Consider the following 12,393-nt stretch of genomic DNA (forward strand, 5'->3'; position numbering starts at 1 on the left):
TGCGGTGGCCGTTCTGAGGGTGGCGGCCGGATAGGTGCCGAGCTTCCTGGACGAGGCAGTAGGGGTGCGAGGTTCAGGGGCCGGGCCCGGGCAGCCGAAGTCGTGAGGGAGGCGGTGACCTGACGGTGGGCGGCTTACATCTCGCGGCAGGGTCGAGGGCTGTGAAAGCGCTTTAGTGATTGAAGCGGTACGTTTGTGTGAGGGAATTCTTGTTGTCAGCGCCTGAGAACTTAGTTGGGAGCGGACGTTTACACCGGATCTCTCGTTTGGGACCCATTCTTGGATGTGGGAAGAAGTGAGAGCGCATGTTTGCTCATCTAGAGACAGCCGTATTAATAACGATAATAAGGATACAAACCACCACCACACCAACTAATAGCAGCTGTCAACCTGTGGGCGGTTACGTGCCGTTCGCTGTTCTGAACCCCTCACATATCGCGTCACTGAATCTTTATAGGGACCCAGAACCCCATTTGACGGATGAGGAAACGGAGAGGCAGACAGGTGACTTGACTTCCCCACAATCGCTGCAGGACAGGAAGAAAGTTAACTCCAGAGCCCGTGCTTTTAGCTACTAAGCTGTACTGCTCTCCATTTTGGTAAATGGGGCGGGGGGAGTGTATATAATATATATATGTATATATATGTGTGTGTGTTTGTGTGTGTGTGTGTAAGCGTATGCGTTTTTATTTCTTAAAGATATGGCTCAGCCATTTAATTTTTAGTGTTCCAGTTATTGGAATCTTTCTCCTCCAATTGGGAAAATAACTGGAGAAGAAACTACAATTATTTCTACACTCTTACTACACAATGCCTGGAAGACTTACAAAACACTAAATAGTGCAGTTCCACGTACTTGATGTTTATTCCTTTTTATTGTTTTACCTTTCTCCTAGATTATGAATGAGTTGAGAACAGAGATGGTACAGTCATTCTAATAACGATAGTAATGATAAACAGCCATCACCGTAAAAAAATTCTCTTCTGGCTTAGCTCAAGTATCTGGCACAAATGAAAGGATAGAAATAACCAGTGTTTAATATTTTAGTAAAAGGACTGTTTTGGCCGGGCATGGTGGCTCGCTTGTGTAATTTTAGCACTTTGGGAGGCCGAGGCAGGGGAGGATTGCTTGAGGCCAGGCCTAGGGTTCAAGACCAACCTGACCAACATAGCAAGACCCTGTCTTTAAAAATATATTTTGGAGTATGTCCTTCCAGTCTTTCATGGAATTATATAAATTTATGTAATATGTATATTATATATTCTACATATAGTATACTGTATTTATTTATGATGATGATAATGATGTGTTGCAACCTGGAGAGAGCATAAGGAAAAGATAGGAAACATTTATTCATATACACAGAACATTAGTTGAACTTTGTGCAAAAACTGTCTCGTCTTTCCTATTAGGCCCTTGGAGTAAATGACTACATTACTTCTCTATCTCCACAGGTACTGTGGTACTACTTGGTACGTAGTAGGTACGCAAAAAATGTTTGCAAGTGAATGAATGGCTACTTCTAAGTTGGTTTGTATGTCAGTGAGTAGTTGTATCTGGATTTTTTCTCTGTGTGTTTTGGAAATGTATAATGTGTTTATATTATATACCCATATATTCTGAACTCCATAGTGTTGTCTTAATCTACTTCTCTAGCTTCTTGCCTTCCTATTGTTCTTCTCCCTGCCATGGGAGAAGAACTACTTACTCCCTACTGTAACTGTCCATATTCTATCCTGTCAGACCTCAGGCCTTTGGCTGTACCCACATGTTGTTTCCATATCCTTGAATCCTGTCATTGGCATCATCATCTGTCAAAATCGTATGCTTCTTTTAAGGCAGGTGTTGCCAACTCAGATGCCTACAGAGGTTAATCAGGTAGCATAATAGCATAATTTGAGTGAAGTGGATTTGCATGGGAGGTTATAGGGAGCTGGAGAGCAACTGCCCCAGCTAAAAGGGCCCAGCAGCTATTTGGCACAAGCTGGTTATTAGAAAGTTGAATGTGGGCCCTGTGTTGCTAGATCTTTCAATTTTACAAGTGAGAAGTTGGAAGCCTATATTTTTATATGAGGTCTGATTTTTAAATGTTGGCAACTAGTTTTTGCAAAGTTTAAATACCGTGCAGGCCAAATAAAAACATCTGAGGGCTGGATTTGGCACTCGAATTCCCAGTTTGTGACCATTGCTCTAGACTTATTTCAGGTACTTTGTTCATGAATTACGTTGTCTGATTCTAATGGAGTTCTGTCTTTTTCAGCATTTTGTGTGTTGGATGGTCTGGCAGGGATGTTTCAGCATTTTGTGTGTTGACTGAATGCAGCACCTCAGTTATAGTGCTGCATCCAGTCTGCCTTAGTTTTAATATGCGTTTCTTTTCTAATACATTAGAAACATTTTGATGGCATGGGTTGGGTCTTAATTCTGCACTTAGTATATATCAGTACATACCTATGGCGTGTGTGTACATATGTGTGAGATGTATTGATTTTCTACCCTGATAATCCTTGGTTATCCTGGAAACTAGTGTCTGTTCTTTGTAGAAACACTAATAGTATGTTGGCTTTAATTGCCAAAGAGCTCTACATCTGGAAGGAATTGAATTGAGTAACATTGGTATTCAGAAGTTGATCTGACATAAATCCCATCTGATGGCTTAAATTTCATAATGTCCTGGAAAAATTGAGGTAGGAATGATTAATAACTAAAAAGATTTTTAAGGACAATCAATAAAAGGAAAAATTGGTAAATTATACCTCATTAAAATTAAAGACTTGCTCCGAAAGGCCCTATGAAGACAATTAAAAGATAAGCTACAGACTGGAAAAAAAAATTTGTAAACCACATATACAGAATATATGAAGAGCTCTCAAAACTCAAACAGTAAAAAAAAAAAAAAAAATCTCATTAGAAAATGGGCAAAAGATACAAAGATATTTCACTGACAAGGATATACAGGTGGCGTATAAGCACATGAAAAGATGTTCAACCTTATTAGGTCTTAGAGAAATGCAACTGAAATCCACAATGAGATATCACCACATAACCGTCAGAGTGGCTCAATTAAAAAATGGCGACAGTGTCAAATGCTGGCAAGAATGCAGAAAAACTTGATCACTCATACATTGCTAGTGGAAATGTAAAATGGTGTAGCTAGTCTGGAAAAGCGTATGGCAGTTTCTTGTAAAACTAAACATGAACTTAACCATATGACTCAACCATTGTACTCTTGGTCATTTACCCCAGAGAAATGAAAGCTTATGTTCCCCCAAAAACCTATACATGAACTTTCATGGCTGTTTTATTTAAAATAGTCCCAAACTGGAAACAATACAGATATCCTTCAATGGATAAATGGGTAAACTGTGATACATCTATACTATGGAATACTACCCAGAAATAAAAAGGAAGGAATATTGATACACACAACTTAAATGGATCTTGAGGGGCTTATGCTGAGTGAAAAAAGTCAATCTCAATAGATAACATGCTGTATGATTTCATTTATATAACATCTTGAAATGACAAAATTACAGAGATGAAGAACACCTGTCCATCAGAGAGATCAGTAGTTGCTTTGGGTTGGAAGGAGTGTGGCAAGTGGTTATGGCTAAAAAAGGATAGCACAAGGGAATCCTTGTGATTGAACTGTTCTGTATCTTGATTGTGATAGTCGCACAAAGCTCTACATGTGATAAAATTTTATAGAACTAAATACAAATAAGTGCATGTAAAACTGATGAAATCTGAATGAGATCAGTGGATAGCATTGATCTCAGTTTCCTGGTTGTGATATTATATTTGTGTAAGTTTTACAATTGGGGGAAACTGGATGTAGGTATGTGGGATCTCTGCATTATTCCTTGTACTTGTATGTGAATCTATGATAATCTCAAACTAAAAAGTTTAAACAAATACTTTATACCAAAGAAGCCTATATAAAAGGTTTTTTTTTTTTTTTTGGGGTGGGGGGCTTTAATTTTACCAGGTGATGTTCTAATCATGTCAGATAAAGATGATATTGAGACTCCACTGCTAACTGAAGCAGCCCCCATCCTTGAAGATGGAAACTGTGAGCCAGCCAAGAATTCTGAGTTTGTTGACCAAGGTGCCAAGCCAGAGAGTAAATCAGAACCTGTAGTTTCCACTCGGAAAAGACCAGAGACCAAACCTTCCAGTGACCTTGAGACTTCAAAAGTTCTCCCTATTCAGGTATCACAGACCACAGACAAAATAGGGTATCTATGAAAATACTAGGATTAAAAAGTGTTGGGGCTAAAAGAAATTTGGCATAAATACCAATTTAGAATTGCTCTTATTTTTTTGTCTTTACAACCTAAAATATAGTCTTTTCCATGCTATAAATGTCTTTATGAGTAATTGCTTTTGCTACATGGTGCTTACATACTGATAGCATATATCTGCCAGTCAAGCAATACATTTTTTTAGCTAAATAATATGTATTTGTTCACCCGTGCTTTTGGCTAATAATTAGATACTTTGTCCGTACATTCTCATTTTCCTCTAATTTTTTTCATTTTTCTTTGCCTTTTGTTTTTCTGCGTACTGGGAAATTAGGATAATGTTTCCAAAGATGTACCCCAGACCAGGTGGGGTTATTGGGGGAGCTGGGGCAAGTCTATACTCTCTTCAGCCTCGGCCACGGTTGCCACAGTAGGTAAGATCATCAGTCATTTAGTTATTTTTATGTGTGTATTTTATATGGATCTGTGTTGTATATGACTTTGTTAAAAATCTTTTTCCTTCCATGTTTACTCGAAGGCTTTATAGTTTGAGGATGCATTAGTAATGATGGGCTGATGTATACTGCCACTAGAGTTTGTAGCATTTCCTCGTTAGAATATTGAAGTCTAGGAATGATTACTGTGAACTTATTCTTTGGTTTTTTTTTTAGGGAAATAGTGCCAAGATTAGTTACATATTGTCAAAATAACATGTCTTGTGGTCATAAATGATTTTATTTAAATTTAAATCATTTAAATCAACTTGATTTAAATCTTCAAGTTTGAATTTTGGTTTGTTTCTTCAGTTTTGGTGACAAATAGCAAAAAAAAGTTATCATTTTTCTCATTAGGACAAGGTATTTCAAATGTCATCGAGAAGGCAGAGACTTCCCTTGGAATCCCTAGTCCCAGTGAAATTTCAACTGAAGTCAAGTATGTAGCAGGTCAGTATATGGAAACATAAAGACCTAGAATTATGAATTGAAATGGAGCAGTTGAACTAATTTTTCAGTAGGTATTTATTGGACATCTGATACTCAGGGCATCATGGGACTGTAGTGAGAAACAATTTAGAAACTTTAGCTCCCAGTTAGACATCTATGTCATTTAATCGCTTATGTGTCCCTTCACTTCACTTTCCACATCTGAAATAGAATATTTTATATCTCAAGTGATTGTTGTAAATATTTAACAAATAAGGCCATGAATATACAATATAAAAATTGCTTAGCATTTTGCTTGGCATAATTGAATGAGAGACCAGTAAGAGTTAGCTGAATCTGAGTCTGGTGTGACACAAGAAAAATATTTTAATGTATTGTTTTGGGTGTGTATTCTTTTTGTGTTCAGATTTTTATGAAGACTAAGTTTAATTCTAGAGGCTGGCCTTGATCGGACAGAAACCTGCTCTCAAACCATGAAGGCTAGAATTATAACCAGAAATCTAGAGGGCCTGGGAACAGAAAATATAAATCTTTTCAAGGCCTTGTTTGTATTCATCTCTCATGGGCTTTATTGTCTTTCTTGTTTCTTTTTGTTGATCTGTTTTTTTCTTGAAGCAGACTGACTTTCGCTGTTTATTTTCCTCAGCTCCAGCTTTATATTGAATTCTGGCATCAGTTATTTCCACTTCTGAGTTCCTAGGTAAAAGAATTAGATCAGTCTAAATTTGGGTCATGTGTCCATGGATCGCTTATGGCTAGGAGACAAGTTACATTGCATAAACATGGCTGCAAAGGACTATGTATGTGAATTGAAGGCACTGTTCTTAGTGATGCCTGCATCAGTTAAACTATTTTAGCTGCAAGTAACAGAATGTGTGAATGAAAGTCAGTGTATTTTTCTTACTTAAGGAGTCTAGAAGTAGGCTGTTCCAGAGTTAGTTTAGTGGCTCAATGTGAAGGTTTTGGGCTGGCTTCTCTACAGTATTCTCTGTTGATTTCTGTATAGTTACTTTATGGTTGCCTGATAATACTGCAGCTCCAAGTACAGTGTTCTAAAACAACCATGCTCAAAGTCAGGAATGAAGTAGATGGGAAGTGTCATTTCTCCTCACGCATCCCTCTTTCTTTAAAGAGGGGAAATGTTTTCCAGCAGTCCCAAGCATGTTTCTTCTCCAATGCCATTGCCTGGAACAGGATCTCATGTTCTTGATGTAGCAGCAAGAGGTGCTGAGAGAGTGAGTTGTGGGCATTATCAGAAACCTCAAGATCAGGATATGGGTTTAGCAGGCAAGGAAAAAGGGGGTTAGAAGTGGCTTTGAATATGTTAACAACAGCATCTTCATGACACTGAAAGATACCTACCACAGAGGGCCATGTTTTAAGAAGGACTTTGAAAAACTGGGTGAATCCTGAAAAGAGTGAGCTAGATAGTATAAATCAGAAAGTATCTGAGACAGGTCTCAATCAAGTTAGAGGTTTATTTTGCTAAGTTTGAGGATACACCTGGGAAAAAGGAACACAAACCACAGAAACAGTCTATTTTCCATACTCTTTTTGAAGAGGGTCTGGGGACTTCAATATTTAAAGGAGAAAGAGTGGGCTGTAGGGGAAAGAGGAAGAAAAGAAAGGGGAGGGTAGATAAGAGGGGCAAGTGGTTGCCTTCTTTTGAATCTTTGGTCAGTGTTCACTGAATCCACATTTTATGTGGAAAAGGAAAGAGCAGAGGTAGAGTAAATTATGTATGTGTCTTACGCTCAGTAAATTGGCAGTTTACATGAGATAAAGTAAACGTAGAGTAGCTACCTGTGGAAACATCTGGCCTTCTGTCTGGCCTTTCTGCTTAGGAACAAAAGGAAAGGCAGTTTTTTGTGTAACTGAGCTTTCAGCTTAACTTTATCTTTTGGCATAGTAAATTTGGGGTCCTGAGGTTTTATTTTCTTTCACAATAGTGAAATGTCTAGAATTAAAGTCTTATGAGAGAAAGTCTTATAAGAGATATTGAATCTGGTAATCTGGAGAAGGGAGATTGGGAGAATATACTGGTCTTTTTTCTGAAGAATAGCATGGAGAAGAGGATTAGGTTTATTATTCATGGTTTATTGGGAGAGAACTAGTAACTAGTACTACTCAGTGGAAGTTATATGGAGTTAAGTTTTAGTTTAATAAAGAGTTTAACAGGGAGAACTTTTCAAAATTACAATGGACTGCCTTTTGATACTAAACCCCTTCTATCTTCTAAAGTTCCTGAGGAAGGAGGTTAATTCCTCTGCCAAGGATATGTCTTATAGTCAACATGTATCTTTTCAGAATTTTGAGATAAGTATAGGCCACTGATGGAAGTCACTGATCATCTGTTAGGGATTTTGTTGTCTTCCTTTAAAGGGTACTATCTTCTGCTTTCCTTTTGTCAGCGGGCAGTTAAGGTATTTGCAACTTAAATTGATGCTTTTAAGGCTTTTTTTTCTTTTTCTTTTTTTTTTTGAGACAGAGTCTCACTCTGTCGCCCAGGCTGTAGTGCAGTGGTACCATCTCAGCTCACTGCAACCTCTGCCTCCTGGGTTCAAGCTCTTCTCCTGCCTTAGCCTCCCAAGTAGCTGGGATTGCAAGCATGCGCCACCATGCCCGGCTAATTTTAGTATTTTTAGTAGAGGTGAGGTTTTGCCATGTTGGCCAGGCTGGTCTCAAACTCCTGACCTCAAGTGATTCTCCTGCCTCGGCCTCCCTGGGATTACAGGTGTGAGCTGCCATGCCTGGCCAAGGCTTTTTATAAAGCTTGTTTAGGGTGAGTCTAGAGTGGCCTTTACTCCAACTAAGTACTATTTATCTTTACTGCTAAGGCTTGACTCTTCTGAAGTCTCTACCTTAATTCCCAGGTGTTTAATAAAGTCTCTGCTTTGGTGGTTGGAAGTCAGATGTTTCTCAGCATGATCTCTGGGGATTGCTAAGCTTATAGCTCTGTGGTAGTTCTTTGTACAGACTCGTGGAGTCTCCCAGTGCCTGAGCAGTGCGGTATTTAAGCAAAAACACCTAAAGTTGTCTTTGGGCATGCCTATGCGGGTTCTTAGAACTCTTTAGCTATGTAGCTTCCTTCTCTGTGGTTTTCTGACCTGCAAATTCCGATTGCTTCAGCATTCCCAGATTCCAGTCTCCGTTTCTTCCACTCATACTGGTTGCCATGCCCTCCTTGGGTTTCTCCTCCCTCTGTCATGGCCTGGAAAGCTCCTCTATACAGAAAGCCAAGCTAATTGTAAAGTTTACTTTTTTTTTTCTTGTGTGAACCAAAGTCTTGTACTGCCTATTGTCCTATGTCTGAAGACAGTTGCTTCTTATATATTGTCCAGTTTTTCAGTTGTTGTGGCAGGAGGGCATATCTAATACCAGTTAATCTATTATGGCTGGAAGTGGAAGTCCTCTCGATAATAGAGTATTTAATAATACTTAAATTATTTGGTATAATGGTTGTTTTCCTATGTGAAATTTTTAAAGTTAATAGATTTTTTTTTGAAATATACCCATCTTTGTAATGTATGTCTGTTTGATTTCTACTAATCATAATTTTCTAGGACAAAATTTAAAATAGACTGGATTTTTAACAATCAGGTTTATTGAGTTATAATTTACACACAGTAAAATTTATTCTTTTTAGATGTACAGTTTTACATGTTTTGACCAGTATATATACTTCTGTTTATACTATGTAATCATAGTACACTGTGATTATGCAGATATAGAAAACATTCTTTATAGAATGATCAATACAGATATATGGAATGTTTCTTATATCTGTATAGATAATTGAGACATAAGAATATTTTTATTACCCCAAAAAAGTTCTCTCATGCCCTTTTGTAGTCACTCTGCTCCACTTACTGTCAGTTCTCAGCAATTACTGATCTTATAGTTTTCTGACCTTATAGTTTGACTTTGTCCTGAAGATTATATAATTGGAATCATACAACATGTAGTCTGTTGTATATATCAGCTGTTTGTTTACAAAACTGGATTTTATTTTTGAAATGAAATGAAAATGAAAACTGCCTATCTTAGCTTTCATTTTAAAATAAGCAAATGGTTTAAAATGATAAAAAGGGCTAAAGCCTTGTGTGTAGTAGGCAGGGTCTAGTTTTAAAAAATTCACATAGATGCTAATAACGCATAAGAGTTAAGGGACCTGTGCTTCATGTTTACACATCCCCTCCCTCTTGTAGGAGAGACAAATGCCAAAGAGAATGAAAACTTCTCCCCAGTGGCTGGGGCATTTGGTGTATTCTCAACTATCTCTACTGCTGTTCAGAGCACAGTAAGTAAAAAAGTGCAAGGTGGCCTGTTCCTTTCCATAATTGTAATGAATTTGCATATCTTTCTCTCTCTTTTCTTTGAACATACATGTGGACTGATTACTTTTAAAGGAGTCCAGGCCACTGAAGACCAGTCACTTTGATCTTATGGGTGGAGTGAATGCTACTTGAAAACTTTCATTAAAGCAATAAGGATGAAAGTAGGAAATAAAGGAGTATCAATAAGGGAGTAGGAGTTACAGAGAGGCAATATATGTATTACGAATTCTTAATTTGGTGGCCCTAAAAAAATGTCTGCTTTACAAAAATATTTTTCTCATAGTTGCATCTTTTAGGCAAAGGGGAAATGTGATCTTTTTGACAGATATTTGCGAAACTATATATGATTAAAAAGATTTGTGAAAGGATTGTCTAGGAAGCTAAATATCTTTGCTACATGAGGATAGATAGCTAGTATTTTTTTAAATTTTAACTTTTTATTGAAATATACATACAGAAGAATGAAACAATAAGTGTTGTTTGAATTTTCAGTGTGAAGCACCCAGAGTAAGAAACAGTATTACCGTACAGCAGATCCCCCCACCATCTTGTGTCCTCTCCCAGTTTCCTGTGTCTTCCCCTCTCCTGCACCAAGATAACCATAATCCTGACCTCTACCATCATAGGTTAATTTTACCTGCATTTCAGCTTTACATAAGTGGAATCACATATAGTAGCTAACTTCTTTCACACAACATTATGTTTGTATAATGTATCTATGGTGGAGTTTGTGTGGAAGATTTGATTTTCTTTGTTGTATTTCATTGTGAAGCTTTGTCACGTTTTATTTATTCATTTCATAGTTGGTGAGCATTGGGGTAGTTTTCAATTTGTAGCTATTACAAACAGCTGTTATGAACATTTTTGTACATGTCTTCTGATGAACCTCTGTACTTATTTCTGTTAGGATGTAACCATGAGTGGAATTGCTGGGTCATGCAGCTGTAGTAGATGTTGACAAACAGTTTTCCAACGAAGTTATACCTATTTACATTCCCATAAGCAGTGTGCGATTGTTTTATTTGCCTTACATTCTTGCCAATGCTTGGTATTGTTAGCCACTATTTTTATATAATAATAAAAATATGCATACCGTTATGTTTTCTCAATATTGTTGTAATGAGGTTTCGTGTATTTTCTAGGGAAAGAGTGTTATCAGTGGGGGTTTGGATGCCTTAGAATTCATTGGAAAAAAGACAATGGATGTGATAGCTGAAGGGGATCCTGGATTTAAAAGAACCAAGGGTCTGATGAACCGAAATGCTACACTATCTCAGGTACTGATTATCTTTACCTGTTTACTTCCTGTTTCTGTTTTGATCTGTATTTTTGCCTTTGTTTACTTGGAACCTTGTTAGTGTTCTCAGGAATTTTCAATAATATTTTTATTAAGGTGTTTTTTGGGGGGTCAGGGATTGGTGAGAGCTCTACTGTTTACAGAAATACCCAGCTGTTTTTTCCTCCTGTTTCCTTTCTGCAGGATCCTCCCATCAGTGCATTACAAAATGCTAAACCTTGTCAGGTTTTTTTTTTTTTCTTTTTAATGTTTAAATCACTTTCAGAGAAACTGGTTCCTTGGGTGTTATTTGCACTTTCTAGGATCAAATTATGTGACCAGGCACGGTGGCTCACAGCTGTAATCCCAGCACTTTGGGAGGCCGAGGCAGGTGGATCAGTTGAGGTCAGGAGTTCAAGATCAACCTGGCCAACATAATGAAACCCCGTCTCTTCTAAAAATACAAAAATTAGCTGGGCATGGTGGCATATGCCTATAATCCCAGCTACTCAGGAGGCTGAAACACGAGAATAGCTTAAACCCAGGAGGCAGAGGTTGCAGTGAGCAGAGACGTGCCACTGCACTCCAGCCTGGGTGACAGAGTGAAACACCGTCTCAAATTATGTGTGATCATCTTTCTTTCTGTAGCTCCTGAGTCTACCAGATTTGAATTGCAATGCCAAGAATGAAAGGGCAATCCTCTGTACTGTAATATGTCTAAGCTTTGCTTCCTTCAATTCTCAGAACTCATCCTTGAGCTCTCATTGTTTGCTACAGTGTAATGCCTCCATCTCTTTTTAGGTTTTACGAGAGGCGAAGGAGAAAGAAGAGATATGGAACTCCAATGAGGTTACTATGGAAACAGAAAAGAAAACTCATTATGGGTTACTCTTTGATGAATTTCAAGGCCTTTCACATCTAGAAGCTCTGGAGATGCTTTCCCGAGAAAGTGAAATAAAGGTAATTCCAAGCCAAAATCTCAACTGGAAAAAGTCTTCAAGTAAAAGAATGCTGCATAGTTTCTTTTCTCTTTGTACATTCGGAAGATGAAATGTATTTTTGATAGTGGCTTGAGATGCGTTGGAAATACTACCACAAAATAAATTTAAAAACTGATGTTTGACTGAACTAATTGCTAGAAATAGAATTAGTCAAGTATTATTTCTTTAAATTTAGACGAAAAAGGCAGATTAACAAACAGGTCTTAATAGGACATTTGTTGTTTTTTCTTCGCTTTGGTTTTTGTTTTGTTTTGTTTTTACTTTTTTTGACCTAGGCTGCCAAGAAACCTGTTGACTTGAGCTGCCAATTTGTGTACAGTTACCTGTTAGCTTTTAATTGATTTAAGATTATCTCATTTTTCTGTGATTTCTAAGCCGTTGTTAAACACTGATAATTTCCAGGAATTTCTGGCTAGTATTACTTTTAGAAGTACAGAGTCTCCCTACCTTTCTGTCATAACCAGCCTCTTGTGTTAAGGTTCTTAAGGAATAACTTGTGCTGACTGGTCAGCTCGTAATTTTGACTTCAATATGATCTATATATAGTCTCTTCCTCATCTGTGAATGTTTTTCTTTTCTTTCATACTCCT

General features: G+C 37.6%; 1 protein-coding gene across 3 annotated transcripts in view; it reads left to right on the forward strand.

The window, feature by feature from the left end:
* The first annotated feature begins 29 nt into the window (after nucleotides 1-29).
* The window catches only part of LOC105482405 (family with sequence similarity 114 member A2), a 51,245-nt gene continuing 38,881 nt past the window's right edge, over nucleotides 30-12,393 (forward strand). The window contains exons 1-8 of one of the 3 annotated variants that reach the window (XM_011742475.2): nucleotides 30-187; nucleotides 458-599; nucleotides 3,990-4,213; nucleotides 4,580-4,679; nucleotides 5,097-5,189; nucleotides 9,398-9,489; nucleotides 10,669-10,803; nucleotides 11,604-11,762. In XM_011742475.2, coding sequence (XP_011740777.1) covers nucleotides 4,004-4,213; nucleotides 4,580-4,679; nucleotides 5,097-5,189; nucleotides 9,398-9,489; nucleotides 10,669-10,803; nucleotides 11,604-11,762 — 789 coding nt within the window. In that variant the 5' untranslated portion in view covers nucleotides 30-187; nucleotides 458-599; nucleotides 3,990-4,003. The other 2 variants (XM_011742474.2, XM_011742472.3) reach the window with 2 other exon arrangements.

The sequence above is a fragment of the Macaca nemestrina genome, chromosome 6 (genome assembly GCF_043159975.1).
Source record: "Macaca nemestrina isolate mMacNem1 chromosome 6, mMacNem.hap1, whole genome shotgun sequence".
Taxonomy (NCBI): Eukaryota; Metazoa; Chordata; class Mammalia; order Primates; family Cercopithecidae; genus Macaca; species Macaca nemestrina.